This window comes from Lepus europaeus, chromosome 7 (genome assembly GCF_033115175.1).
Source record: "Lepus europaeus isolate LE1 chromosome 7, mLepTim1.pri, whole genome shotgun sequence".
Lineage (NCBI taxonomy): Eukaryota > Metazoa > Chordata > Mammalia > Lagomorpha > Leporidae > Lepus > Lepus europaeus.
In genome coordinates, this window is record NC_084833.1 from 56,170,680 (window position 1) to 56,198,613 (window position 27,934).

At 52.0% G+C, this 27,934-nt stretch overlaps 3 protein-coding genes across 4 annotated transcripts; 2 read left to right on the forward strand and 1 right to left on the reverse strand.

Annotated features, from left to right (window-relative positions):
• Window positions 1-432: 432 nt before the first annotated feature.
• ASCL3 (achaete-scute family bHLH transcription factor 3) lies at window positions 433-975 on the forward strand. The gene has a single exon (XM_062198117.1). The coding sequence runs from the start codon at window positions 433-435 to the stop codon at window positions 973-975; it is 543 nt and encodes a 180-aa protein (XP_062054101.1).
• Window positions 976-4,600: 3,625 nt separating this feature from the next.
• C7H11orf16 (chromosome 7 C11orf16 homolog) lies at window positions 4,601-14,629 on the forward strand. The gene is made up of 5 exons (XM_062197505.1): window positions 4,601-4,764; window positions 6,921-7,077; window positions 9,366-9,600; window positions 10,209-10,862; window positions 14,436-14,629. The coding sequence occupies exons 1-5, from the start codon at window positions 4,601-4,603 to the stop codon at window positions 14,627-14,629; spliced, it is 1,404 nt and encodes a 467-aa protein (XP_062053489.1).
• Window positions 14,630-16,141: 1,512 nt separating this feature from the next.
• Window positions 16,142-27,681, reverse strand: AKIP1 (A-kinase interacting protein 1). 2 transcript variants are annotated; one of them, XM_062196537.1, is made up of 6 exons: window positions 27,636-27,681; window positions 27,196-27,423; window positions 26,675-26,755; window positions 22,319-22,423; window positions 19,368-19,448; window positions 16,142-16,563 (listed from the first exon to the last, which is right to left on the reverse strand). In XM_062196537.1, the coding sequence occupies exons 2-6, from the start codon at window positions 27,415-27,417 to the stop codon at window positions 16,420-16,422; spliced, it is 633 nt and encodes a 210-aa protein (XP_062052521.1). In that variant the 5' UTR covers window positions 27,418-27,423; window positions 27,636-27,681; the 3' UTR covers window positions 16,142-16,419. The 2 variants fall into 2 exon arrangements, with proteins under 2 accessions (XP_062052521.1, XP_062052522.1); XM_062196538.1 differs by lacking the exons at window positions 19,368-19,448; window positions 27,636-27,681 and having other exon boundaries at window positions 27,196-27,582.
• Between the last annotated feature and the right edge of the window lie 253 nt (window positions 27,682-27,934).

Below are 27,934 nucleotides of genomic sequence, written 5' to 3' on the forward strand. Positions count from 1 at the left end.
GTCTTTCAGAGAAACTTTGTGTCACTACTGTAAGTGTGAAATCTGTGTAACTCAACAATCACGAAGTCAGTAGAAAAATATTGAAGTGCAGCTAGATCCTGCGCTTGTTGGAGGCCTGGCCTGAGGGGGTTCAGAAACAATGCTAGCGGTGGGGAAGACCTTCTCACCAAGCAAAGGCTTTTGGCTTTGCCATCACAAGGACCCAAAAAGAACCGGAAAGGGAACAGCTTCCTCACAAGGTGACTCAGCGTTTTTTAACGCAGTGTGCGTGTACCATTAAAATCCTCTCGCTCCGCACAAAATACTCTGACCCCTTCTAAGTTCCCAAATGAGGTCAGAAACTAGTCCGCAAGCTAGCACGCCGTATCTGCTCTCTTTTGGAGTGGCCAAATGAATAAAACTCGGTTATGTTTCCAGGTTAAAGAGGAAACTATGGACAAGAGAAGCTGTTCTAATCTGCCAGATAAACTTCCGGTCTTCCCCGATCCCGCCCACTCTCCACTGGGCAGGCCCTTCTACCTGGACCCCATGGTCACTTTCCACCTGTACCCGGAGCCCCCACTGCCAGCCCCTTACTCCGAGGAGCTGCCACTGCTGCCTTTTTCCAGTGACTCCCTGATCATGGAGAATTACGGGGAGCCCTACCCCTTCCCTTTCCCAATGCCTTATCCAAGCTACAGCAGGTGTGAATACTCCTACGGACCAGCCTTTATCCGGAAAAGGAACGAGCGGGAAAGGCAGCGAGTGAAGTGTGTCAACGAAGGCTACGCCCAGCTCCGCCATCACCTGCCCGAGGAGTATCTGGAGAAGCGACTCAGCAAAGTGGAAACCCTCAGGGCCGCCATCAAGTACATCAACTTCCTGCAGTCTCTCCTGCACCCTGCAGAGGCCACCACCAAGCACACCCCGGGGCCACGGTCCTCCATCACAGCCACCGCCAGCCGGCACCCGGACCCTATTTTTAGAATTGTGTGATTCAGGATTTCCAAACAGGAACAATGTCACAACATGGGGGCCCTCACAGCCTCCTTCCGTGGTTTGCTAAATGTAATTTCTGTGTGTGAGAGCAGACAGCAGCTCTGCCCTAAGCTGCCCTCGTGGTTCTTTGCCTGGATAAGCGTTAGCTTGAGTAGACTAAGATGCTTTGCTTCCTTTCTTTCAAGAGCTCTCGGGGAGCAGGTGCCCCAGGCTTCTCTGTTGCTGCCCTTGGCACCCTTGTGGCCAGAAGCTCCCACAGTGACACGCACAGCTTGGCACACAAGCTCCCCCGGGGCTTGCTGGGCTCTCTTGTACACACTCGATGTGAAACAATCACAGTGAACCTCCCTTGATGATGTGTCAGTTTGGTGGTTTTTATTTATTTGCACTTGACAAGAAGTCACAGTAAGACAGCGTCTCGGGACTAAAGCCCAAGCAGTTCACAAAGCCTTGTTGTCTTTGAAATTGGTTCCGAGCCGCTTTCTCCTGCATACACACTTCTCCAGGTAGCTTAGTGCAAGGGTAGAGGTTAAGAAGGCAGGCTGTGCAAACACGGCCTCTGTCTGCTCCTTCTGCTCCAGGCCTTGGTTTTTCATGTACAAGATGAGGATGGAGCAGCCTCCACGTGTTCGCCATGAGGATTACCAGTGCCCGACACGCAGGTGTTTCTAACCATTGCTTCTGATAGGCGCTGTTCTCAGCCGTGGCACATTTTGTCCCCAACGTCCCCATTCGCTTCTCCTGCCAAGCCTTTCCTTCAGCCCTGGGAGACAGTCCCCACCCCATGTCTTGGAGTCTGCTCTCACAGGGTCTCAGCTCTGTCTTGTCCCCTAACTCCCAGGTCCCATATATCACCAAGCCCAGTCAGGACTTGTTCATACTGTCTGTGACACTCGTCTCCACGTCATGTCTCTCTGTGAAGTCACCCCCAGCATCCTGTCCTGGCCGTTCCTTGATTTGGCATATTTATTTCTGCGGCAGTTGCGATACTGCTGCCTTTACATCCGGGACACCCGACTCCATGTTCTTCTGTTAGGGGCGTGCCCTGGAGGACAGGGGCCAGTCATTCATCCTGCATTGATAGCACCCAGCAGAGCCTCAAATCAGCTCGGTGACAGCAAATGCTGATGGAGACTGTTTTCCTGTCCGCGTGTGTCTGGGTCGCTGCTGACAGTTTCTTCTGCAGCCTCCTGGGCTCTGTTCTCACCCAGCTTTCCCTCACTCCGATGTTCTTTCTTCAAGCATTCCATGCCACTTCGTCACTCAAACCACCTGGAGATCCCCTTCTGCCTACTGCATTGTTAAATCCACCTGCTGGATTTTCAGAGTTTCCTATAGCCTGTCCCCGACTCAAAAATCCACGTCTCAGGCCGGCGCCGCAGCTCAATAGGCTAATCCTCCGCCTGGCGGCGCCAGCACACCGGGTTCTAGTCCCAGTCAGGGCACCGATTCTGTCCCGGTTGCCCCTCTTCCAGACCAGCTCTCTGCTGTGGCCAGGGAGTGCAGTGGAGGATGGCCCAAGTGCTTGGGCTCTGCACCCCATGGGAGACCAGGATAAACACCTTGCTCCTGCGGTGCGCCGGTCGCAGCCCGCTGGCCGCGGCGGCCATTGGAGGGTGAACCAACGGCAAAGGAAGACCTTTCTCTCTGTCTCTCTCTCACTGTCCACTCTGCCTGTCAAAAAAAATTTTTTTTTTTAAAAAAATCCACGTCTCGATTTTCTCAGGACTCCCCCAAAAAGAGTATGATGGTCTAGCAAATGCTTCCTTCTCTCTTCCTGAATAACCTGGACCATTTCCCTTTTCTCCATTACACCGAGGAATCCTTTGCTCACTGCCGGAGAGACTTCCATGTCTGATTCTCTAACTTTGTGCTCTTACTCAGCCTCTAGACATATGGTCTGGGGCCACGGTGGTTCTTTGGGCTACACATTTACGCTCTGAGAGCAGTTCTCCCGTCAGCTCAGATGCGTTGGGTTGAGAAAACCCCATTCAAACCGGCACCATCACTAAACGTTAATGGCGCACACATCAACAGGCAGGACTCAATGCCGTCCCCCGGAACCTGTTTTCTTTAGGTTTGTCTTCTCTCTGGGAATAGCTATGGTGCCCAAAAAAGGCAGCCAGGAGCTCTGGGAACTTATTACAAAGAGAAAAGGGACTCTGAACTCGGGGTTCCCAACAAGCATCTTGAGATGCTCCCCGATTGCAGAGCCTCAGCAACGTGTCCAACCTAAGCAGCCCCCGCGGCCAGGGGGCGGAAGGTGCTGACGGCCACACGTGCCAGCCCTGCAGGTGGGCAATGCGCAGCCGCTTCATCCTCAGGGATCCGCAGACGGAAACGCGCGGAAGAGGAAAGGGAGCCGGGGAGACACCACTGATGTGTCTGCCGCTCTTCCCGGTCTTCTCACGGAGCCTAATGTCCGGCGCAGCACCAGCGAGCGGAGACTCTCAGACGCCTCAGAACGCCAGCCTTGCCCCGTACAGAAGCGGGACTTGCGTTCCTTGGTCACCGGGGTCCACACACACCCGCGCCAGCGCCACCCAGCGTCACCACACCTGTGCTCCTCCGTGGAGGCCAGTTACAAACATGTCCTCACCTTGCCATATTTTGCTTTCAGCTCCAGACAAGTTCTTAGAGTCCCCAAAGCCAGCCTCGCGCCTGCTCGGGGTGAAGACAAATCAACAGCCTGAGTCTCTGGAGGGGTCAGGCCTGCCCCGGGATCCTTGGCTCCCCAATGTGAGCCGCCTGAGCTCCTGGGGATTGAAGCTCTGTGGACCTTCCTCTTCCTCTTCCCTTCCCTTCCCCTCCAAGACAAAGGTGAAGAACGGCCCCTCCCCCCTGCCCCTCCGCACATGCCCAGTGCCCTAGCTGGGCCCGCAGCGTTCCGGCTGGCCTCGCGTCCACGGCAACCCGCTTGGCTGCCAGGAGTCAGTTGAGCTGAGGCCCAGGGCCCCAACGGTCAGCAGGGGCCGGAGACCCAGGCGGAGGCCAGGAGTTTGAGGCTGTGGGTGAGCCCCCGTGGGGTCAGGTTTGTAGACTTGGGCAGTAACGGACCCTGAGAGGGCTCTGGTGGGCTGGGGCAGCAGAGGTTGCCCTTGAGCTCCTAGGGGTCAGCTGCCCGGGTCTGCGGAGGGAGGCCCTGCCCGGAGGCCAGCTCTGCTGGGGCCACACCCAGTCCTGTCGGTGACCCGGGTTGGGAAGAGCTGTCTTAATGGCAGGAGTCGCTGCGGCTAAGGACAAGAAGGAGGGAAAACAGCTTGAGCCACGTTTCTGCCAGGTGCATTCTGGCCTGAGCCCAAGCACAGGGGTTGAGTGGATCAGCGGCCAGCCGGCGGGCCGAGAAGGATCTGCAGCTGGTTTTCCTACAGTCGCAGCTGCGCCTCTGTAACAGAGGCGGCCCCGGGCCCCTTCCTGAGCTGGGCTTCCTAGGGCAGGTGATTGTGAGGAGAAGCTTGGCGTGTCTGTGTGGGCGGGCGGGGGCCCGCGTGGCTGCACCTGCAGCCCGGGGGGGGGGGGGGGGAGCCGGGCGCCGCCCGCCCCACCTGGGCGCCCTCTGAGGCACTGTGGACGGCAGCTCAGGTAACGGCGGGGCTTGTTCTCAGGTGTTTCTTCAAACGCCATGGACTCGGCTGGGCCAGGGGCGCCTTTACCCAAATACTGCAGCGTGGCCACAGCCCTGAAGGCCCCCGGCTGGGACTGTGCCGCGCCACCCTGGGATCTCGCCTTCGCCTGCCCCTGGGCTCCCCGAGCGCCCTGGCTCAGCAGGCACAACCCCCTCTCAAGGTACTGTCTCCGCCTCCGGCGGGAAGCAAACCCCTTGCTTTGTCCTGTGTTCCTGCCGGTGGCAGGGAGAGAACTTTCTTCCTGGGAGGGCTGTGAGGGCTTGTTACTGTCTGGCTTATTATGTGTATGGGCTGTGAGTATTTTACTCCAGCCTAAACTACTCCTGGGGCTGGCGCTGTGGCACAGTGGGTTAATGCCCTGGCTTAAAGCACCGGCATCCCATATGGATGCCGGTTCTAGTCCTGGCTGCTCCACTTCCCATCCAGCTCTCTGCTATGGCCTGAAAAAGCAGTAGAAGATGGCCCAAGTCCTTGGGCCCCTGCACCCGCCCTGGAGACCCGGAATAAGCTCCTGGCTTTGGATTGGCACAGCTTCGGCTATTGCGGCCATCAGGGGAGTGAACCATAGGATGGAAGATCTCTCTCTCTGTTCTGCCTCTCCTCTCTCTGTGTAACTCTGACTTTCAAATAAATAAATCTTAAAAAAAACAAAAAAAAACAAAAAAACTCCTGGGTGTCACCCAGGTTGACCTGGTTTGTTCTACCGGGAACATCGCAGCTGGCATGTGTCAGAGGACAGGGTGAGCAGTTACAACTTTCTTCTTGTTCTTTAAGGTTATTTATTTGAAAGGCAGAATTAGAAAGCGAGTGTGAGACAGAGAGGTCTTCCATCCACTGGTTCACCCCCCAAATTGGCCACAACGGCCCGAGCTGGGCCGATCCAAAACCAGAAACCAGGAGCTTCGTCCGCGTCTTGTACGTGGATGCAGGGACCCAAGCACTTGGGCCATCTTCTGCTTATCCAGGCACATTAGCAGGGAGCTGGATCAGAAGTGGAGCAGCCGGGATTCAAACTGGCGCCCTTGGAGATGCCGGTGGCTCACACAGCAGTGTTACCCACTTCACCACAACGCCACCGAGTTACAACATTTCTAGCTCCTTTTCCATCAACTCTGAAACTTGCTGTGGTCCCACAGGAGAAATTAGAGCGCCTGCAACCACCAACTGAAGTAGGCCCTCCAGGGCCCTCAGGCGCCCTCAGCAAGCCTCACCTGCCCGGGAGTTTCCTGAGCAGCAGCCCAGTCAGCTGTGACTGTAGAGAGAGTAAAGGCGCCGCCTCCACAGACCCAAAGTGTGGGCGTGGCAGGGACTTGAGCCGGTGCTGCTCAGCTCTGCTGCCCTGGGCACGGACATGGCGGCCCGGCCGTCTTGAGTCACTCCTGTCCTGATTCACCTGTGAGGACCCACCCATTCCAGGCCAGAGTTAAGCAGCCTTGTTCCCAGCCTTGCCCACAAAGTAAACCCAGACCCTGACTCAGCCGCTGGCCCTGCCCACAAAACTTCCCAGAACTGGCTTCTCCTTTTCTGTCCCACGGCCCCAGCAGTCGGCTTCTCTGGGCAGCTCCTCCTCTGGCACTTCCTCATCCCCTCCGCCGCCACAGCACCAAGTTTGCTCCATCAGCTGCCATCCCAGCTTCCACGCCCCGTCCCGGAATCACACACACACCTTCACATTTACCTCCCCGGTATTCTCTCGGGGACTGTTGTCCCAGAACAAGCATTAGTTAACTTGTTTATATCCGGGCTAATTGCATTTCAGCTAGCTTGCAACAATTCCCCATTCACAGACAAAGACCCCTTTATTGTCCTCACCTCCTGTCTATTAAAAGTTGACCTCAGCACAGTCACGGATTGCTACCTTCTCTCTGGATTTCTGTCCCACATACCCTGTGTGTCCTACATACACCGTGGTGCTCCTCAGATCTGACTGAGATGTAGATCTTCATGGTTGGGTTTTTTTTTCTTTAAAGATTTATTTTAGTCATGTAAAGGCAGAGTTAGAGAAAGAGAGAGAGAGATGGATCTACTCTCTGCTGGTTTACTCCCCAAAAGGCCACAATGGCCAGGCTGGTCCAGGCTGAAACCAGGAGACTGGGCTCCATCTGAGTCTCTCACATGGGTGGCAGGTGCGCCCAGTCACTTGGGCCATCTTCCACTGCCTTCCCAGGTGCATTAGCAGGGAGCTGAACTGGAAGCAGAGCAGCTGGGACCTGGTGCTCATATGGGAAGCAGGCGCCCTAGCAGCGCTGGCTCTGAGCTTCATGCTTTTTGGGGCTTGCAGGTCCCCACCCTCTAATTTCCTTTGCTTTCTTCCAGGTGTGCCTCCTATCACTCGTGTATCCACATTGCTGACCCAGCATGGCAGGGGTCGGGCTGGCTGGCAAGAGCTGAAGATGCTGCTGACACCCAGGTCTTGGCAAGGAGGGAACCAGATGGTTTCTATTACTGGGCTCAGATAAAGGCTGCTCCAGAGGCAAGTCCCTGACTCCCAGTATCTCCCTGTCACGCTCCTTAGGTGGCCCTGTCTTACCTGATGTGCCTTAGTTATGTGTGTCCAGCAGTTTGGTTTCTTGGATGGGCACAGACCTTCAATGGCCGGGCTGTAGAAGTGAACTGGTAGCATCCGTGAGTGTGTTAAGTTTGTTATGGCTGTGTAGATTTGTGTGGATTTATGGAGGAAAAACTAATGGGAATTCTCAAAAAGTATTAATGATAGAATTTCCATTCAATGACAATGATTTTTAAAAGATTTTATTTATTTATGAGGCAGAATTACAGACAGAGGGAGAGACAGAGAGAAAACTCTTCCATCCACTGGTTCACTCCTCAAATAGCCGTACGGCCAGCGCTTGGGCCAGTCTGAAGCCTGGAACCAGGAGCTTCCAGGTCTCCCATGTGGGTACAGGGGCCCAAGTGCTTGGTCCATCTTCCACTGCTTTTCCAGGCTATAAGCAGAGAGCTGCATCAGAAGAGGAGCAGCTGGGACACGAGCCAGTGCCCATATGGGATGCTGGTGTGGCAGGCAGAAGCTAGCTAAGTCTACTATGCCACAGCACTGGTCGACAATGATTTTTAAACAGAAATTCTGTCATTCATATTTTTTTGAGAATTAGGTTTCCCTATCCAAGAAACCAAACTCCACCTCTGATCCAGCTTCCTGGTAATTTGATCCCGGGAGACAGCAGGTGATGGTTCAAGTACTTGGGTCTCTGCCACCCACTTGGGAGACCCAGATGGAGTTCCAGGCTCATGGCTGTTGCAGGCATTTGGGGAGTGAATCGGCAAACGAAAGATCTCTCCTTCCCCTCCCTCCCTCCCTCCCCCGCCCCGCCCTCCACCCCTCCACCTTTCAAATAAATAAAAATTTAAAAAAGAGTTTTGCTCCAATAGTTTCTGTACTCAGATCAGCTTAAGTACCTCTACTGCTTTTATGCCTTTTCTTTGCTTGACTGTAGCTTTCTTCAGGCCTGCCCCATCTCCATCACTTTGCCTGTGTGACCCCCTGGATGAATAAGCAGCCTTACCTTGGTCTCTGACATAGGAACAAAACTTCTTGGGAGTGTCAGGGAAAGAGAGTGCACTGGGGAAAGATTCCAAGGAGCCAGGTTACTCCTGGGAATTGCAAGCCAAAAAATTGTGTAGGAGGAAAGAAAAACAGGAAAAGGAAGAGAATGGAAAGGAAAAGGCAGAAAGAGTTGCCCAGGGTGAGAAGAAACAGAGTGAAGAGCAGCAGTCCCACAGTCCAGCTCTCTGCTGTCAGCAGCACTGGCCCTGTCCCTTCTTTCAAACGGCCTCTTTCTGGGGACTTGTAGGGAACTGAGTGATCCGAGTTCTTAATTTCTTTTTTTTTTTTTTTCTTTTGAGAGACTGCTCTTCCATCTGTTGGTTCACTACCCAGTGCTTGTAACAGCCACAGTTGGGTCAGGCTGAACCCTGGAGCTGGGAACTCCAGGTCTCCCACAGGGGTGGCAGGAACCCAAGGATTTGAACCATCACATGGCTCTCTCCCAGGGTGCACATTAGCAGGAAGCTCAAAAGTGGACCTGGGGGCCCAGTGCTGTGGCGTAGATCTTCTCTCTGCTGATTCTTTCTGCTCTGGCCCCTGGAGATCTCTCTGCTGATTCACTGCCCCGAATGCTTGCAACAACCAGGACTAGACTAGGCTGAAGCCAGGAGCCAGCCATTCTCAGGGTCTCCCATGTGGATGGAGGAATCCAAATTTTCAGGCCATTGTCAGCTGCCTTTCAGGCCAACTAACAGGAAGCTGGATTGGAAGTGGAGCAGGGGCCAATGCTGTAGCATAGTGAGTAAAGCCTCTGCCTGCAGTGCTGGAATCCCATATGGATGCAGGTTCTAGTCCTGGCTGCTCCACTTCCAGTCCAGCACTCTGCTATGGCCTGGGAAAGCAGTAGAAGATAGCCCGAGTCCTTGGGTCCCTGCACCCACATGGGAGACCCAGAAGGAGCTCCTGGATCCTAGGTTCAGATCAGCACAGCACCAGCCATTGTGGCCAACTGGGGAGTGAATCAGCAGATGGAAGACCTCTCTCTCTCTGCTTCTCTTCTCTCTGTGTAACTCTTTCAATTAAATAAATAAATTAAAAAAAAAAAAGTGGAGCAGCCCAGGCTCCAACTGGCATTCTGCTATGGGATGTAGGCATCCCAAGTGGCAACTCAACCCACTGTGCCACAACACCCGCCCCCCTCCATGTTGTATCATCAATGCCTCATTGTATCACCATGAGTGTTTTCTTTCCCATAGCTGGAGCAGCAGGGGACTCTGCTTGTGGAATTTGAAGTTCCCCTTGTCACAGGCCCAAAGCTGCCAGCCCCACAGCTGAGTGTGGTCTCAGAGGAAGATGTCATTCAGCTCCCACGATCCGTGGACTACTCACTGAGAACTGGGGACAAGGTGCTGGCACCCTGGGAGCCAGACCGACAGCGCTACGGCCCTGGCACTGTTTTGCTGGGCTTGCAGATGACTGACTCCATGAGAGGTGAGGGAAGCTGCCCCGACCACTCAGTCCCCAGGAGGAGCCAGGCTGGCGATCAGGCCAGAGGAGAGAGCAAAGGGGGTCTGTACAACAGCATTAGGGAAATGATCCTCACCCCCTAAACTTGTTGCTTCATCCTGGGGCAGCCACAGATGCACAAATCCTATCTTGCAGACTTTTTATTTTTTAAATCAGGGAAAGTGGTCTTCACTACTAGGTCAGTGGCCTAAATCACAGTGGGGTGCATTATCCTGGGGTCTCACCAGGTCTCAGGAGCGAGTCCTCCAGAAACTAACGGTCCTCTGCTGAGGGGCCAGCAGGGGCCACTGGGAACCCGAGAGGGCAGGAGGGGGCTTTCACTGAGCACATGTTGGGTTTGAGGTGGGGGATGGGCCCCTCCAGGTCATCTGGCCCAGGAGGCAGGTGGGCTTGTGCAAGTCTCCGGGGAGAGAGGGGAAGGGGCGTGGGTGGGGAGATGTTCCCAGTAGGCTCCCTCGCGGACAGGTGCCTGTGAGAAGCTGGGAGACAGAGCAGAGCGGTGGCTGGGCCTTTCTCTTGGGGATAGGACAACCTTACCCCACCATAAGCCTTACCCCTTGTCTTTTCCTTAGCACCAGAGGAAGAAGAAATCACTGTTCATTTCTGGAATGGCCTGACAGCTAAGGTGCCTCAAGGGGGGGTCCGGTGGGTGCCCCCAGCTGTCTGGAGGAAGGCTGTGGAAAGGCTGCACAAGCCTGTCCCCAGGAAGCACCTCCGGCCCCTCCTCTGGGCCCCCTGCTGCTCTCTGCTGGGGCCGGTCGCCGGATGCATCACCAGCGGGCTTCCTGTGGGCACGCAGTTCCTGTGCCCTCCCTGCCACCCCCGCGCCTGCTGCCCCCTGCTGTGCCAGGGCTGCCTCTGTTGCTCCCCCTTGGGTGGCCCCACCTGGTGGCCCGTAACCAGGACCTCCGAGGTCTCAGCTAGAGAGCTTGCTGAGTCCGAGCTGAAGTCCACAGCCCAGCTTTTGCCCCTGGAGGGCTCCACAGAGAAGGTGGCAGCAGTGCAGGCTCCGGTGGCTATCTCTTCCTCCTCCTCCTCCTCCTCCGCTGAAGAGGAAGACCTGCTCACTGATCTGGACAGGGGCCTTCCCCAGACCCTGACGGTGAACCGCGCAGTCCACACAGAACCCATCTTCCTCGAGAAGTCTCGGAGGCAGGCTGCCCTCGGGCAGCCCGAGTGGAGGTACTGGAGGAGAAACGGACCTGAGCCGCGGCCCGGGAAGCCAGGTACACCGAGAGCGTGGGTCGTCCCTTCCCTCCTGTGTCTCATGGGAGAGGGTGCTCTCTGTTGGGACTGCGACACATGGGAGACCCTGAGAAAGGGAAGTGGCAGGTTTTCGCTGACTCGCAGACCAGTGAGAGGAGGAGGAGGAGGCGCTGATCCCACTGGCTGTCCCACTGGCCCCTTAGTTGGAGTGACAAGAACCAGGACGCTGTGTAATGCTGCCATTTATTTATTTATTTATTAAATTTATTTAGAGTTAGAGGGGGAATCAGAGACAAGAGTTCTTCCATCTGTTGGTTTACTCCCCACATGGCCACAATGGCCAGAGCTGGGCCAGGCCAAAGCCAGGAGCTTCTTCTGTGGGTGCAGGGGCCCAAGCACCTGGGCCATCCTCTGCTGGTTTTCCCAGGCCATTAGCAGGGCGTTGGGTCGGAAGTGGAGCAGCAGGGACTCAAACCAACTCCTGTGTGGATGCTGGTGTTGCAGACGGTGGCTCTACCTGCTCTACCACAACGCCAGCCCCCCTGCTGCTCACTCCTCACAACTAGCTCTGCCAGGAGCTGAAAAGCATGGAGGGCTGGGAGCAGCAGCTCACTGATCTGCCTCACACCTGTCCGAAGTTCCCAGCAGGGCTCAGAGAGAGCAGAGCCACGTGAGGGGCGTGGCATAGACACGCACAGCCCTCGGCTAGGTTCTTGGAGACTAGGTTGTCCCTGCTTTAATATCTGGAGCAGATGTACCTGGAGCAGGCACGCTGGAAGGCTTAACGGCCTCCAGGCACCGGCCACACTGGGATCCACTGTGGACGTTGTTTGAAGCCACTGCCCTATTGCTTGGTAGCTAAAGGACTGCTCACCCCAGGAAGGTGCCAGTCTTGCCCCAAGGGTAGGTGCAGTACTGCCCGCCACAGCTAAGTAGTGAAGATGAAGCACACAGAGGCACGTGTGGGGCAGGGCTGAACACAAGGGCAAACACCGGAGTTTGCCTTTGCTCCCCTCTGGCCTGTTTCCCTTTAGGGAATGTGCCGCCAGCCTCTCCTAAATATGTCTGTTAGTTAATCAGTGCTAGATGTATTGGATAGGAGTCCTGTCAAGCACTGATGCTTTGACAGTCAGTCCTGAGCTCGGCCTCTTAGGAAACCTCCACTTTCATTCCCTTCGGTTACAGTGAGAGGCCATTGATCCTAACAATCCTAGGGAGACTGGGCTGCTGATTGCCAGCAGTCGTAATGCTCTCCTCAGCTTGACTGGAACAGGATTCAACGTGTAGTTTTAAAAGTTGTCTTTTTAGACTGTTCCCATCTCCTAGGATTTTTATTTCATCTAATTGAATTTCTTAAAGCTTATTTTCCCACCAGCTTATTATCTTTTCCTTTTAAGATTTTATTTGAAAGGCAGAAAGAATATACCATGCAATGGTTCACTACCCAAATGGTTGCCAACAGCCTGGGCCAGGCTGAAGCCAGGAACCTGGAACTCCATTCTAGTCTCCCACAGGGGGAGCAGGGGTGCAAGCATTTGGGCCATCTGCTGCTGCCTCCCCAGGCCATTAGCAGGGAGGTGAACTGGAGCACAGTATCTGAGAAAACTGGTGCTGCAGTATAGGATGCCAGCATCACAAATGGTGACTTCACCTGATGCACCACAACACCAGCCCCTGGCTCTCCACTGTGATCAGCTCTTTTTTTTTTTTTTTGACAGGCAGAGTGGATAGTGAGAGAGAGAGACAGAGAGAAAGGTCTTCCTTTTTGCCGTTGTTTTACCCTCCAATGGCCGCTGCATCGTGCTGATCCAAACCCAGGAGCCAGGTGCTTCTCCTGGTCTCCCATGCGGGTGCAGGGCCCAAGCACTTGGGCCATTCTCCACTGCCTTCCCGGGCCATAGCAGAGAGCTGGCCTGGAAGAGGGGCAACCGGGATAGAATCCGGCTCCCCATCCGGGACTAGAACCCGGTGTGCCGGCGCCGCAAGGCGGAGGATTAGCCTGTTGAGCCACGGCGCCAGCCTAGTTCTGATACTGTCAGTAAAGGAGAAGTTTCCGCAACTGGAGGCAGTAACCCACCTTTGCTTCCCCTACTGGCATTTTTCTTTTTAAATATTTATTTGAAAGTCAGAGAGAGGGAGAGACAGAGATCTTCCATCTGCTGGTTTACTCCCCAGAGAGTCACAATAGCCATTGCTGGGCCAGACTGAAACCAGGAACCAGGAGCTGCTTCTGGGTCTCCCATGTCAGTGGCAGGGGCCCAAGGACTGAAAGGGTCTCCTCCCCTTTTTTTCCCAGGCTATTAGAAGGGAGCTGAATGGGAAGTGGAGCAGCCAGGACACGAACCAGCGCCCATATGGGATGCTGGTGTCATAGGCAGCAGCTTTACCTACTACTCCATAACACTGCCCCCTCCCCAGAGCTCTTTGAAAAAACTGATAACTGTTTCTCCCCAACTCCAAATCTGGGTATCTGATAATACCCCTTACTGTAAAGCACAATGGCCAGAAATGATTAACAAATATTATTTCTCTTTTTTTTTTTTCTTTTTGACAGGCAGAGTGGATAGTGAGAGAGAGACAGAGAGAAAGGTCTTCCTTTGCCGTTGGTTCACCCTCCAATGGCCGCCGTGGCCGGCGCACCGCACTGATCTGAAGCCAGGAGCCAGGTGCTTCTCCTGGTCTCCCATGCGGGTGCAGGGCCCAAGCATTTGGGCCATCCTCCACTGCACTCCTGGGCCACAGCAGAGAGCTGGCCTGGAAGAGGGGCAACCGGGACAGAATCCGGTGCCCCGACCGGGACTAGAACCTGGTGTGCTGGCGCCACAAGGCGGAGGATTAGCCTAGTGAGCCACGGCACCGGCCACTATTTCTCTTTAAAAATACAAAACAATACTAGGAGCTTACAGATGCTTGAGATCTGGTGATCCCTGATGCATGACTTGACATCAAGATTAATTCCGGGGTGGGTGTTTTGCTTACTGCTTAAGATGCCCACGTGCCATTGGGGTTGGTGCTGTGGTGTAGCGCATCCCATATGGACACCATTTCGAGTCCCAGCTGCTCCACTTCCAATCCAGCTCTCTGCTATGGCCTGAAAAAGCAGTAGAAGATGGCCCAAGTCCTTGGGCCCCTGCACCCGCCCTGGAGACCCGGAAGAAGCTCCTAGCTCTTGGCTTTGGATCAGTGTAGCTCCAGCTGTTGTGGCCAACTAGGGAGTGAACCAGCGGATGGAAGCGCGCGCTCTCTCTCTCTCTCTCTCTCTCTCTCTCCTTCCCTCTCTGCGTAACTCTTTCAAATTAATTAAAAAAAAGATGCCCCCCGTCCCGTATTTTAGTATGTGGGTTTGATTCCTGGCTCCTCCAACTTTCTGCTGATGAGACTCTGGGAGGCAGTTGTAACAGCTCAGGTAACTGGATCTCTGCTACCCATATGGGAGATCTGGATTGAGTTCCCAGCTCCAGCTTCAGCCCAGGGTCCTAGGCCTATTGTAGGCATTTCAGGGAGTGAATGGGAACTTTTTCTCTCTGCTTCTCAAATAATGATCCTATCAAAATGATGGCATATTCAACATAACTAATGGATTTTGGGTTTAGGAACAAGATCTTGCACCATCCGAAAGGAAGAGAAGGACACTAAGCAGGAGAAAGTGCCAACTGCAGTAATGGGGGCTGCCACGGAGCCGGCCCTGAGAGCCAGCAACGTGAAGCTACCACAGACCCTGCTGGAGGAAGCTGGACGCCGAAGGCCAAGTACAGGAACCCATCACAGGGACAAGAACTCGCCCTAGACTGAAAGCTCGGAGGACCTAGGTAAAGCAGGACGGCTGGGAAGGGGATCCTTGACTCCTCACGTGGCTCTTAGAACTTCTGGGCCACACCCACTTTGAGAACGGTAAAATCCACAGCCCTTTTCCTGGAAAACAGGACATACTCAGAATTTTGCACTTCAGAAGCTTCAAGGATCCTCAGGTTCACCACAGGCTTCGGGGGGGGGGGGGGGGAGAAGGCTCTCCATTTCCATGACTTTCTGCCCTATGGTGTTGGGCACAGGCTGGCTTTACCAGACCCTGTATCTGTAAGTCTATTCCAAACCAGGAATGCTATTACAGCTGTACATAGACTGCCATTTTCAACACACAAAATACTAGCATATCTACCAAGACAACACTTAACTACATTAGATGAACTAAACTGTCAGAGGCAATCATACTGCTGGTATGGTGGTTTAAGGATGTTTGGGACACATCAATGACTTTTAAAGCCAGTGACCTGGGGCCAGCACTGTGGTGTACTAGGTTAGGCCTCTGCCTGAGGCACTGGCATCCCATATGGGTGCTGGTTCGTGTCCTGGCTGCTCCTCTTCTCATCCAGCTCTCTGCTTATGGGCTGGGAAAGCAGTGGAAGATGGCCCAAGTGCTTGGGCAGCTGCACCTGTGTGGGAGACCTGGAAGAAGCTCCTGACTTCAGGTCAGCCCAGCTCTGGCTGTTGTGGCCATCTGGGGAAGGAATCAGTGGATGGAGGACCTCTTTATTTTTAACTCTGCCCCTCAAAAAAGTAAATACATCTTTTTAAAAAAAGTGACTCAAAAATTTATTTGAAATGCAGAGCAACAGAGAGTGAGGGACAGACAGATTTCACTCACTGGTTTATTCTCCAAATGGCTGCAACTGCTAGGGCTGGGACAGGGCAAAACCAGGAGCCAGGAACTCCATCTGGATCTCTCACACGAGTGCAGGGGCTCAAGCACTTGAGCCATCACCTGCTGCTTTCCCAGGCGCATTAGCAGGGAGAGTTGGAAGTGGAACAGCCAGGACTAGAACCAGCGCTCTGATACAGCACCACAAGTGGCAGCTTAACCTGCTGTGCCACAGTGCTGGCCCCCAAATCAGTGACTTTCTGATCCTTGAGTTTTTCTCTTATAGGAATCAAAAATAATGATGGTAAATACTTGAGGAGGCACTAGAGAGTGGCTGACAGGGATGCTCTCCACAGGAGGAGGAAGAACACAGGCTACAAGTGCAGCAGCTGCACCCCATGAAGACTTCCCTGCAGACAAGCGGCCGGAAGGCACCTGTCGTGAGGGGCATGGGAGTATGGCGGCCCCATCCCAGGGCGCTCTGCCACAGGGAGCTGACGATTCTGCATGAGGATGCCCCGTTCACGGCTGTGACAGTGTGGTCGGCCTGCTTGGGGCAGATGTGTCCACAGCCTCTCTGCCATCTTCTCATGAAGCCTACAGTTACATGTGGGTGACAGTGTGTTGTACCTGTAAATGCAAATACAAATGAATTCTCTTCATTTCCAGATCTCTCCCTTTATTATCATAATTAGTCTTTCCTTGGAAAGCAAGCAATAAAATCTGTTGAGACAGCATCATCACATTATTTCAATCAACAAGGGTGGGGATTTGTACATATCAAAGCAGCCACCAAAAGCAGCAGAGGCCAGTTCACCGGAAGACTGGCCCTGTGCAATCAGCACGAGAAGCAGTAGTAATGTGTTAACTACTACAAGGATCAGACCATGGCTTTATTCTTCTTGCTACTTAAAAAGAGGTGATGGCAGTGATGGTCACCATCATACTGGGAAGACCAAGTCCACACTTTGTCCTGAATCCACCGCTACCACGTGAGTCTTCTTGGTGAAGTCACTTGAGCCCACAGTGACAGAATAGGTCCCTGGGTAGACTTCTATGTAGAGGTCCTTAGAGATGTCCTCAGCCTACAAAGAAAAGAGGCTATTAGGTTTCAGATGCATCTCTCACTCCACCAGGCTGGCCGTGCCAGAGCATGACAGAGGGAAGCGCTCAAGTGCGAGGCAGAAGCCCTGCCTCCAGGGACCAGCTGGGCCACCTAACAGCACTGTCCTTTAGAAGTCTCAGCCTTTCCTCACACATTTCCTTCTTCCTAAACTAGGCTAATACCTACCTCGCAAATAAACACGTGAGAACGCTCTGTAAATGCTAAAGTGCTACAGGACTGTGAAGAATTATGAACCAGCATTCCAGGTGGAATATGAATGAGGCAGGTGGAAAGGCTGGTTAATGGTCATTGTTTGAGGCTCAGAGCACTTGGTAGCACACATTAGCAGTAAAGGTGGCTGAGAATATTTTAACTAAGTCCGTGATTAGGAAAATCAAGCATTTCTTTTAAAGCTAAGAACATATGACTGGATTCCATTTTGTGACAGGCAGCAAGCTAGTCAGTGGGCCAAAGCCCTGCCTTGGAGGACGGATTCCCTTGTGGTGTGAAACACTGGAACTGAACGGAGCACAAACCATCCTCTAAAACCATCCTCCAAGGACAGGCTTCACACGTGCCTGGGAAATGGGTCAAAGCAGGTGTGCAGGCAGAGGATAGGTCTCAGTCCAAAACCCTGAGGGAAAAGTAACAGATCAGAAAACAGCCAAAGTGATCGCAGGGGTGCCCCTGGGCTTACTCATTGCTCCAAAGCAGCCACAGGTGGAAACTTTTTTCTTTCCTCACACACAGAGAAAAAAAAAGAACTACTGGCCAGCAAGTTCCACTAGGAAGAACAAATGATAACTTATTTTTATGAAATGTCCTCACCCCCCTTATCTTGCAGATAGATTTGAAGCCAATTTGTTTCCCAAGCTGCTTTATGTTATATCCTTTCCTGCCAAGTTACAGCAAAATTGGAGGTCTACTACCACTTAATAGAAACTTGACATATCACAACTATCTATTGGTGATCAACTGTGTAAATAAAAAGTTTCAGAAAATATGGCTGGGGTGGCTGTTTGGCACAACAGTTAAGACACCACTTGAGACACCCACATCCCACAATGGAGTCCTTGGATTTCAGTCCTGGCTTGGCTTCCTGCTAATGTGCACCCTGGGAAGTAGCAGGCAATGGCTTAAATACTTGGGTCCAGGGGCCGGCGCTGTGGCGCAGTGGTTTAACGCCCTGGCCTGAAGTGCCAACATCCCACATGGGTGCCGGTTGAGACCTGGCTGCTCCACTTCCGATCCAGCTCCCTGCTGTGGCCTGGGAAAGCAGTAGAAGATGGGCCAAGTCCTTGGGCCTCTGCACCCACGTAGGAGACCTGGAAGAAACTCCTGGCTTCGGATCAGTGTAGCTTCAGCTGTTGTGGACAACTGGGGAGTGAACCAGTGGATGGAAGACCTCTCTCTCTGCCTCTCCTTTCTCTGTGTAACTCTGACTTTCAAATAAAAATAAATAAATCTTTAAAAAAATATTTGGGTCCTAAGCCACCCACATGGGAGAGCTGGACTGATTTTGGGCTCCTGGCTTCAGCCTGATCCAGCCCCGGCTGGGTGGACATTTGGGGTGAATCAGCAGATAGGAGATCTATGTCCCAGTCTACCTTTCAAATAAGTAAAAATAATTTTTAAAAATATGGTTGTCTCAATCACAAAAATCCAAGGATGTTCCACTTGTCTGCACACAAGGAAACATTTGGGAAAGATTGGTATCTGGGGGCTGGTGATTTGGCATAGCAGGTAAAGCCACCGCCTGAGATGCCAGCATTCCTTATGGGGGCTGGTGTGTGTCCCAACTGTTCCACTTCTGAACCAGCTCCCTGCTAATGGCCTGGGAAAAGCAGTGGAAGCTGGCCCAAGTGTTTGGGCCCCTGCCACCCATGTAGAAAATGCAGAAGCAGCTCCTGGCTTCAGCCTGTCCCAGCACTGGCCATCACGGCCATCTGGGGAGAGAATCAGCAGACGGAAGACCTCTGTCTCTACCTCCCTTTCTGACTCCTTTAACACAGATTTTTTTAAAGGATCGGTGTCTGTGGTTCCAATACAAAGGAACAGCAAGAAGATTAGCATTACCAAAAGTCAACCAGCACTGCAGGCCTCTCAAGCTAAGGACTCCTATTTGCACTACAAGTGGAGTATTCTTAGTCACTACTAAGTCTAGTTTATTCCCAGTCCTGGCTCATAACAAACTGTATACAAATAAAAAGCAAGGAATTTATTGCAGCAGCATGCTGAAGCCCCTCCACAGAATGTCAGCTCTTCCAAGGTCCAAAAAATTCCTTGAGTTCATGACCTAATGAATACTTTATCCTAAAAATGAAAAACTCACCACTGTATGTTTTTGCAGAGAAACATTTGTAGAGACTGGGAACTAATGCCTTCAAATGTTTTGGAACCTGATCTCACCAAATGTATATGCTCCAGAATTTGGGCAGCCGTTTCACTTTGTTGGCGGGGGTGGGGTGGGGGTGTCAGGTCCCTCCTGCTGTTTGAACAGATGGTGGAATTCCAGCAGGATACTGTGCCAGCCCAGCTGAGCTGTAGGAGCTGAGAGGGAATGCTTCGCATTCTTTTTAACCACAACTATGAGTTCAGGCACAAACAGTATCCTTGAAGCTTCTAGTGAAGGAAGGATACCAAGAAAACAATTTTACACTGAGTCAACCATCTCAGCTTCAAACTACTATAGATCCAGTACAAAAGAGAGCCGCTGATAAGCAGGTCCACTGGCTGATGACACGACAATGGTGAAGTCCAGGACGCCGGCAGTTCTGGACTCACCGACTGGGAGGACTCCAGGGTATGCTCTGATGCCGGGAGGAAGCCTCCAGGACCAACGGCTGCCTCCCCTCTGTCTTTTCTCTGCAGAGGCAACAGAAACACTGATCAGTGCCTAAGCTTTGACTTCTGACTGATGTTCAGTCCTGTCAACTTTTTCTAAGTTGTCACCTAAGCTATTCCATCTCCTTTTAGTGAGACATTGCCAGGCTGATGTTTGCCACGATTACTTTTTATTCTTTCACAGGCTCCGGAATCAGATCTGAATGTAAATCCTATCTCTGCTGTTTACTAAAAGGGACAGAGTCTTGACTTCCAGTCCGTAACACAGGACTCCTAGACTATAGGGAACACTTACTGTACAAAAGTGACTAATACCTCACAGGTTCTCAAAACCCTAACCCTCTCTGCCCTTCTGCTAGGAGCAGGGGTATGAGAAGGGAGCAGGCTGTCAAAGCCAATTTCCCTTAGAGGCTCCAACTTCTATTTTACAGGGTGAGACAGGATTGAGCCCAGTCCATATAAAACCCCTTAAGGTCAGGCACATTTGCTTAAGTGTGAGACAAACTCAGGACTTGTGTTCTGGTGTGGCTCTTCACATCCTGGGCCAGGGAAGGGACACGGGCGCTTCTGTACCCATTCAGCCCTCGCTCATGTCCCCTGGCCCACTCGCCACACTCCTCCTCCACCCCTTTGTTCCAACATCTTGTGGACTACACCCTGGATTTAATTTTGCTATATTTGAGCATACCCAGGGGAGTTTATCTCAACTATCACCAGCTCCTGTTCAACAACCAGTCTTTGGCTTCCCTGCAATGACATGAGGTCAAAGAAGTAAACTTGTGGGGGCTGGCGCTGTGGCATAGCAAGTAAAGCCACCGCCTGTAATGCTGGCATCCCATAGGTGCGCCAGCTGAAGTCCTTGCTGCTCCACTTCCCATCCAGCTCCCTGCTATGGCCTGGGAAAGCAGCAGAAGATGGCCTAAGTCCTTGGGCCCCTGCACCCATGTAGGAGACCCAGAGAAGCTCCTGGCTCCTGGCTTCAGATTAGCCCAGCTCTGGCCATTGTGGTCATTGAGTGAGTGAACCAGCGGGTGGAAGACCTCTCTCTCTCTCTCTCTCTCTGCCTCTCTATAACTCTGTTTTTCAAATAAATAAATCTTTTTAAAAAAAAAAGAGGTAAATTTGTAATGAGGCATCTGTAATTGTTACTATCTTTAGGAAAAGTATTTTGTTAGAAGAGAAAACCCCTCCTTGGCCTTTTAATTTTTTATTGTTTATTTTATTTATTAGAAAGGCAGAGTGACAGAGTTCTTCTATCTGCTGGTTCATTCTCAAAATGCTACCAACAGCTGGGACTAGTCCAGGTGAAGCCAGGAGCATAGTGCTCTAGCTACATCTCCCACATGGGACTGAGCCATTATCTGCTGCTTCCTAGGCACATTAGCAGGGAGCTGGATCAACATAGAGGTGGGACTTGATCCAGGAACTCCAATATGGGAATGCCAAGTGGTAGCTTAACCCACTGCACCAAAACACCCATCTTACACTTTCTTTTTAAAAATTACCGAAGATGGGGCTGGTGCGGTGTCATAGCAAGTAAAGCTATACAGTGTTGGCATCCCATATGAGCAGTCCTGGCTGCTCCATTTTTTTTTTTTTTAAAGATTTATTTATTTACTTGAAAGTCAGAGTTACACAGAGAGAGGAGAGGCAGAGAGAGAGAGCCATCTTCCATCCGATGGTTCACTCCCCAATTGGCCGCAATGGCTGGAGCTGTGCCGATCTAAAGCCAGAAGCCAGGAGCTTCTGGGTCTCCCACGTGGGTGCAGGGGCCCAAGAACTTGGGCCATCTTCTACTGCTATCCCAGGCCATAGCAGAGAGCTGGATCGAAGTGGAGCAGCCAGGTCTCAAACTGGTGCCCATGTGGGATGCCAGCGCTTCAGGCCAAGGTGTTAACCCACTGTGCCTCAGTGCCGGCCCCCGGCTGCTCCCTTTCTGATCCAGCTCCTTGCTAAGATGCCCCAGAAAGCAGCGGAAGATGGCCCAAGTCATTGGGTCTCCGCAGCAATGTGGGAGACTGAGAAAAAGCTCCAGTCTCCTGGCTTTAGATCAGCCCAGCTCTGGCTGTTGCTGCCATTTGGGGAGTGAACCAGTAGATGGAAGATCTCTCTCTCTGCCTCTGCCTCTCTGTAACTGTTTTTCAAATAAATAAATAAATCTTAAAAAAAATTACTGAAGACATGAAAGTTATAATTTACCTTACAGTAAAATATATTTAATTAATAAAAATCTCTTTTCTATCTCTAGATGTAGAAGAGGCTATCTGAAGCTTTTTTGTCCAGCCTGCCCAAAAATCCTGTGGCTCAGGATTGCGGGTTGCAAGACCCTACAGTGGCATCCATCTTAGATTTAGAAAAATCTTCTGGCCGGCGCCGCGGCTCACTAGGCTAATCCTCCGCCTTGCGGCGCCGGCACACCGGGTTCTAGTCCCGGTCGGGGCACCGATCCTGTCCCGGTTGCCCCTCTTCCAGGCCAGCTCTCTGCTGTGGCCAGGGAGTGCAGTGGAGGATGGCCCAAGTCCTTGGGCCCTGCACCCCATGGGAGACCAGGATAAGCACCTGGCTCCTGGCTTCGGATCAGCGCAGTGCACAGGCCGCAGCGTGCCAGCCGCGGCGGCCATTGGAGGGTGAACCAACGGCAAAAGGAAGACCTTTCTCTCTGTCTCTCTCTCACTGTCTACTCTGCCTGTCAAAAAAAAAAAAAAAAAGAAAGAAAGAAAGAAAAATCTTCTACTCATGTTCATTGTGATAGTCCTCGAAGGTTGCGAGTTGATCTGTTTCTGTTGGGCCCTGCTATGCTGGTCACACCAAGCCCTGCAGGAGATCTGGAGTACAGAGTCTCACACCTTGGGAGGTCAAGGGCACTGTGCAGGCCACGTGAAGAGACATACCTGACCATTCCCGGTTTCTGAACACAGGTGCACCGTTGACTTCCCTCTGTGATAACGACAGACGTGGGTGGTCCCTCCTTCTTCTGGCACAGATGAGTAATATTTCTAGGGAAGTGGAAGAAGTGGGGTAAACAGATGGTCTGGAACTGGAGCTAAGTGTAGTTAAGGAGGGAGCCAAGAGAACAAGAGCAAATTACCCCACCTTTTAAATTTATTTGAAAGGGAGGGAGGGAGGGAGGGGGAGGGGGAAGGAGAAGGGGAGGGAGAAAAGAGGTAAAGGAAGGGAGAGAGAGGGAGGGAGAAAAATATCTTCCATCCACTGCTCTGCTCCAAATGACTGCAACAAGACTGGGCTAGGCTACAGGCAAGGGTCAGGATCCAAATACCTGAGCCACCACTTGCTGCCTCTCAGGGTGCACATTATCAAGAGTGCAGGATTGGAAGCAGAGGTGAGACTCAACATGCAGTGATCCCAAGAAGAGGCTTAGCCCACTGGGCCACAAAGCCCAGCCTTACCTGCCCTCTTGAGAGACTACTGAAGCCTCTAGCAAGCCTGAGCCCATGAAAGTGCTGCAGGGAAGAAAACTGCATTTGGCCTAACTTTGCTGCCATCTGCCGCCTCCACGCCGGATGAAGTAACTTTCACATCTTTGCCCCAGTGTCACATACACATGTACTTCCATCACTTTCCCTAACAAAGTCTAATGAACAGTTCCATGTTTATGTTTAAGTCTCAGATAAGGATAAAGGAAGAGAGAAGTGCATTTCCTTGAGATTTACAATTACAGCAGGAAAGATGGGTGTTTGGCACAGTTGCTTGAGATGTCAGCATCCCATCACAGAGTGCCTGATTTGGAACCCCAGCTGTTTCCAATTCCACCTTCCCACTAACGTGCAACTGGAAGGAAGCAGGTGAAGGTTTAAGTACTTGGGTTCCTGCCACCCACGTGAAGACCTGAATTAAGTTCCAAGTTCCTGGCTTTGGTCTGTCCTAGCCTCAGATGTTACAGGCATTTGGGGAGTGGAATAGTAGAGGTCGGAGATCTGTGTTCCAAATAAATGAAAATAAAAAAAGAAATATGGCAGGAAACGAAACATAAACCTAAGAGCTATGTAACCCTTTTCCTCATGATTCCCACATGAGGGAGTAGAGGGACAGGTCTCCAGTTTTAAGAATGATAATCCACAGGGTTGAAAAAGTTACATTTTTCTTGTCTACGTCCTTCCATTCCTGGAAGTTAACCTTAGATTTGCCCTTTGTTATGACTAATGATGAGGCCATCACAAGCCTGCTTGTTCTGAATGTGGTTATGGACAGTGTGTTAAAACATGTGACCAGAAGAATGAGAAGCTGAACACTTCAGGACACAGATCTAACGATATACTTAGCAGCTACTTCAAAATCGTGGCGGTAAACCCAAAACCCAGTGCAGTCGTTTTTTAACTTGAAAGAGCAACACAGAAGGAGAGACAGATCTTCCATTTGCTTGTTCACTCCCCAAATGGCCACAACAGCCAGGACTGAGCTAGGCTGAAACCAGAAACTCTATCCTGGTCTCCCACATGGGTAACAGGGGCCCAAGTACTTGGGCCATCTTCTGCTACCTTCCCAGGCACATTAGCAGGAAGCTGAATGGGAAGTGGAGCAGACAGGACTCAAATCAGCATTGCAAAACGGGCTGCTGATTGGTGTCACAAGTGGTGGCTTAGCCTACTGTGCCCAAACACCAGTCCCTCTTCCCCCTTTTTTGAGAATGATGGATGGACAGAAATCTCTCATCTACTGGCTCAATCCTACAAGGCCCTCTAGAGCTAGAGCTGGGCCAGGCCCAAGCTGGGAGCTGGAAACTCCATGCAGTTTTCCCACATGGTTGGGCATAGAACAAATCACTTGAGCCATTACTGCTGTCTCCTAGAATCTGAGCTGGAGTGAAGAGCTAGAGCCAGCACTCAAGCACAGGCACTCTGATATGAGATGCAGGCATCCCAAGTGGCGTGTTATCTGCTAAGCCGCATGCCTGCCCCAGAACACTATTATTCATGTCTAGAAAGCCAAGGGGCTCTGAAGCTCCATCCCATAATGGAGACCTGAACTGAATACCAGTATGAACACCAATTTGCTTAACCGCAAACCAAAGACAAATATTATTCCTTTTACTGAGCCAGGAACCAAGTGTTTTAATCAATTTAAAGAAGTTACGGATTTTTCTACAACTTAACAGTACAAACAAGAACATAACAAAATTTCTCTGAACCGTATCTCACTAGTTGGAATCCTATCCTTGGAACCACAGGCATCTTCATAAAAGATATAGAAAGATTAAGTCTTTCTCAGATCTTTTTTTTTTTTTTTTTTAACAGGCAGAGTGGATAGTGAGAGAGAGAGACAGAGAGAAAGGTCTTCCTTTTTGCCATTGGTTCACCCTCCAATGGCCGCTGTGGCCGGCGCATCGCGCTGATCCGAAGCCAGGAGCCAGGCGCTTCTCCTGGTCTCCCATGCGGGTACAGGGCCCAAGGACTTGGGTCATCCTCCACTGCCTTCCCGGGCCATAGCAGAGAGCTGGCCTGGAAGAGGGGCAACCGGGATAGAATCTGGTGCCCCAACCGGCACTAGAACCCGGTGTTCCGGCGCCGCAAGGCGGAGGGTTAGCCTGTTAAGCCACAGCGCCGGCCTTTCTCAGATCTGAACACATGAAACTGAAAGCAGGAGAGAAACAAGGTATTTTCTTCTTTCTCCTGTACAGACTAGCATCCTGACAACCACAGAAGGCTCACAAAATGCTAAGGCCAGAGGAGTCAGAACGTGTTGAGATTTCTAGCAGACACGTGGTGCTTTCCTTGTGGGTGATTTCCTTGCATGTTGGCTACTCTGCTGTCAGTATTTCCTTCAAGTACTTAAAGATGATCTAAGTGTATGGATTCGAGAAGAGGGACTTTAAAACCATAGTTCACCCATTTCGATGAATGTTAACTGTCCATTCTGCACTGTTACAAGAAACATTGAAAGCTGGGCAACTTTATAAAGAAAAGAAATTTTGCTAGCTCACCCTCCTGGATGTTCAAGGGCCTACATCTGGTAAGGACCTTCTTGTTGGCAAGGTCTTGAGGCAGGATAAGGCATCCCATGGCAAGAGACAGGGAGCATGTGTGGGTCTCTAATAAAGCCACCAGAAATCAATCAGGGGGCTCAATCTTGCTGACCTTATCAAATCCTAATAGTCTCCCAAAGACTCTGCCTCTAAACACCACAGGTCAAGTTGCTACCCTCTCAGTGCCTCACAGCGGGGATTCGATCTCAACACATGAGCCTTTGGGGGACACACTGAAACCACAGAAGGTACCAGAAATTTCACTCAAACCTCTCATGCTACAGTTTATAACCTACACTGTGAAAGAACCTTACAAGTCTTAATTTTATGAGGAGGAAGCTAAAATACATCAGTAGCTTCATGTCCTGAAGGTCGCTGCACAACTTCCTCTTATTCTAGTCCCATGCTTCAGGAAGCTGAGAGAATAACCAGCCTAAGGCACTGCAGCCACTAAGAACCTGGCTCTGACTCCTGGGGAGCCCCTCCTGTCAATAACCACACAATCCTGACCAGGGCACTGCATCTGCTCCACGTAACTGTCTTCCTAGGGATGCCAGGCACTTAAAACAAACATTGGAGGATAAGATCTTATGCAGACACTTAATTTCAGTTTCAATACATTTTGAAAACAGAGAGGCTCAGTTCTGAGAACAGAGGAGTGGCTGGGACCTGGTCATCCCATATCCGAGGGCCTAGGTTCCATGCCCAGCTCTGGCTCCTGACACTGGCTGCTTGCTAATGTGGAACCTGGGAGGCAATGCCCACTGACTGGTTTCCACCATCCAGCTGGGAGACCTGAGTTGCGTTCCCGTATTAGTCTCCTGCCCCAGGTGAGGCACTGCAGGTGTCTGGGGAGTGAACCAGCAGAAAGGTGCTCACTCTGCGCTCCTCAAAGTATTTTGTAAAAATTCTAAATATTTTTTTAGTTCAAAGTTTTTTTTTTTTTTTAAAGGCAAAAACGGATATGCAACTTGTTTTAGAATTCAGCAAATTAGCTGTTTTTCACCACTAGACTGAAAACTCAATGAGGGCCTTTCCTGGCTTGTTTATGGCTGAATGACCAACAATTCCAATTAAGCATTCTGTACATACTTTTTGGATGAATTCTAACCTGGATTTACCACCTGGTTTAAATTCCTCACTGATTATAACCTGCCTAGGAAGGGGAAGAGGCAGTCTCCAGACTGTCCCTAAATTCCAGAAAGATCCAAGCTGGGATCCATCAGCAGGTGATCAGGAGGCACGGCTACGGTTCGTGCCAACTTACCCCACACTGGCTTGAAGTATAGTCCATGAATTCAGCCATCGTTCTGAACGAAGCACTAAGGGTCGGGTGCCTTTCTTCTCTCTATTTGAATAAATGGCAAGTCACAGGTGAGATGTAGGATTCCCTGAGAATGAAGCCATTTTGGCAATAGCCTCCTTTTTACTCTTGGAAAGACCTCTCTGTTTGCCAGTAGGAAGGAACTTAGAATTCCATCTCTAAAAGACAGACATGCAATTTTATCGAGCGCCTAAAACGGTTGGCTGGTTTTCCTCTAGTATGCAAAGGAAGCATGGTAGATTTTTTTTTTTTTTTAATTCACCAACCAGGGCTGATCACTGTCTGTATTCTACAACAACCCAACAAGGCTCTGTAAACTGTGAAGAGTTTTCAAGAGACTTTCCCATTCATCGTCCCAATACTTCCAGGCTTCCGCCAAGGGCAGTACGGCTCAAGCTTCTGTACGGTGCGCCCCTGGGCCCCAGCAGGCCGCCGCGGGCCAGTCCTCGGCATGGGGCCCTCACCTCTCCCGGGAGAAGGCACAGCGGGCCGGCGGGCGGCCTTCTTGCGTGGTAGGGTCCCTCCCGGGAAAGGACCCCCGTGCTGCCTCTGGGACGCTCCTGCGAATGCCAGTCCACCGCCCTTCTCTTGGCCCGCTCCAGCACTTCTTGGCCCAGCCTAGCCGAGCGCTGCAGGGCACGTCGGTCCACCCCGTTCAGCGCCGCGGCCGCCAGACAGCTCTCCATGTCTCCCTGGGCGGGTACACACAAACACCCTCGGGTCAGGGGCGCCTCGGCGACCGTGCCCTAGAGGGGTGGGGGTTTCGGCCTCGCCCCCCTCAAGCAACCGCTGCTCGCCTTCACCCCCAACGCGCACTCCCGCGGGCGCCCCGACGGGACCAGGGCTGTAAGCGCCATTCCCTCCCATTTCCGTCTCCCCCTCCCCTCCTTAGAGAGCCCCTCACCCGGCCCGCTTTCTAGGCGCATGCGCTAAGCGCGCTCTCAGAGGAGGAGGGCGGGGCCTGAAGCGCCCGGTGACCGCGCCGCAGGCCATTGGCGGAGGGCGGAGAGGGGCGGGGCGCACGGCCTGCGCCGGACGCGCCTTGTGCGTCGCGGCTGCGGGGTCTGTGCGCCGGTTGCCGGGCCCCTGACGAGCGCAGTGGGTAGATGGGGCCGAGGTCTCGAGGAACGTGGTCTAGGTTGTCCCAAGAGCCTTGGACAGGATCCTGGCTGTTAGAATTGTGCTCTGCCGCTTGACTTGGTA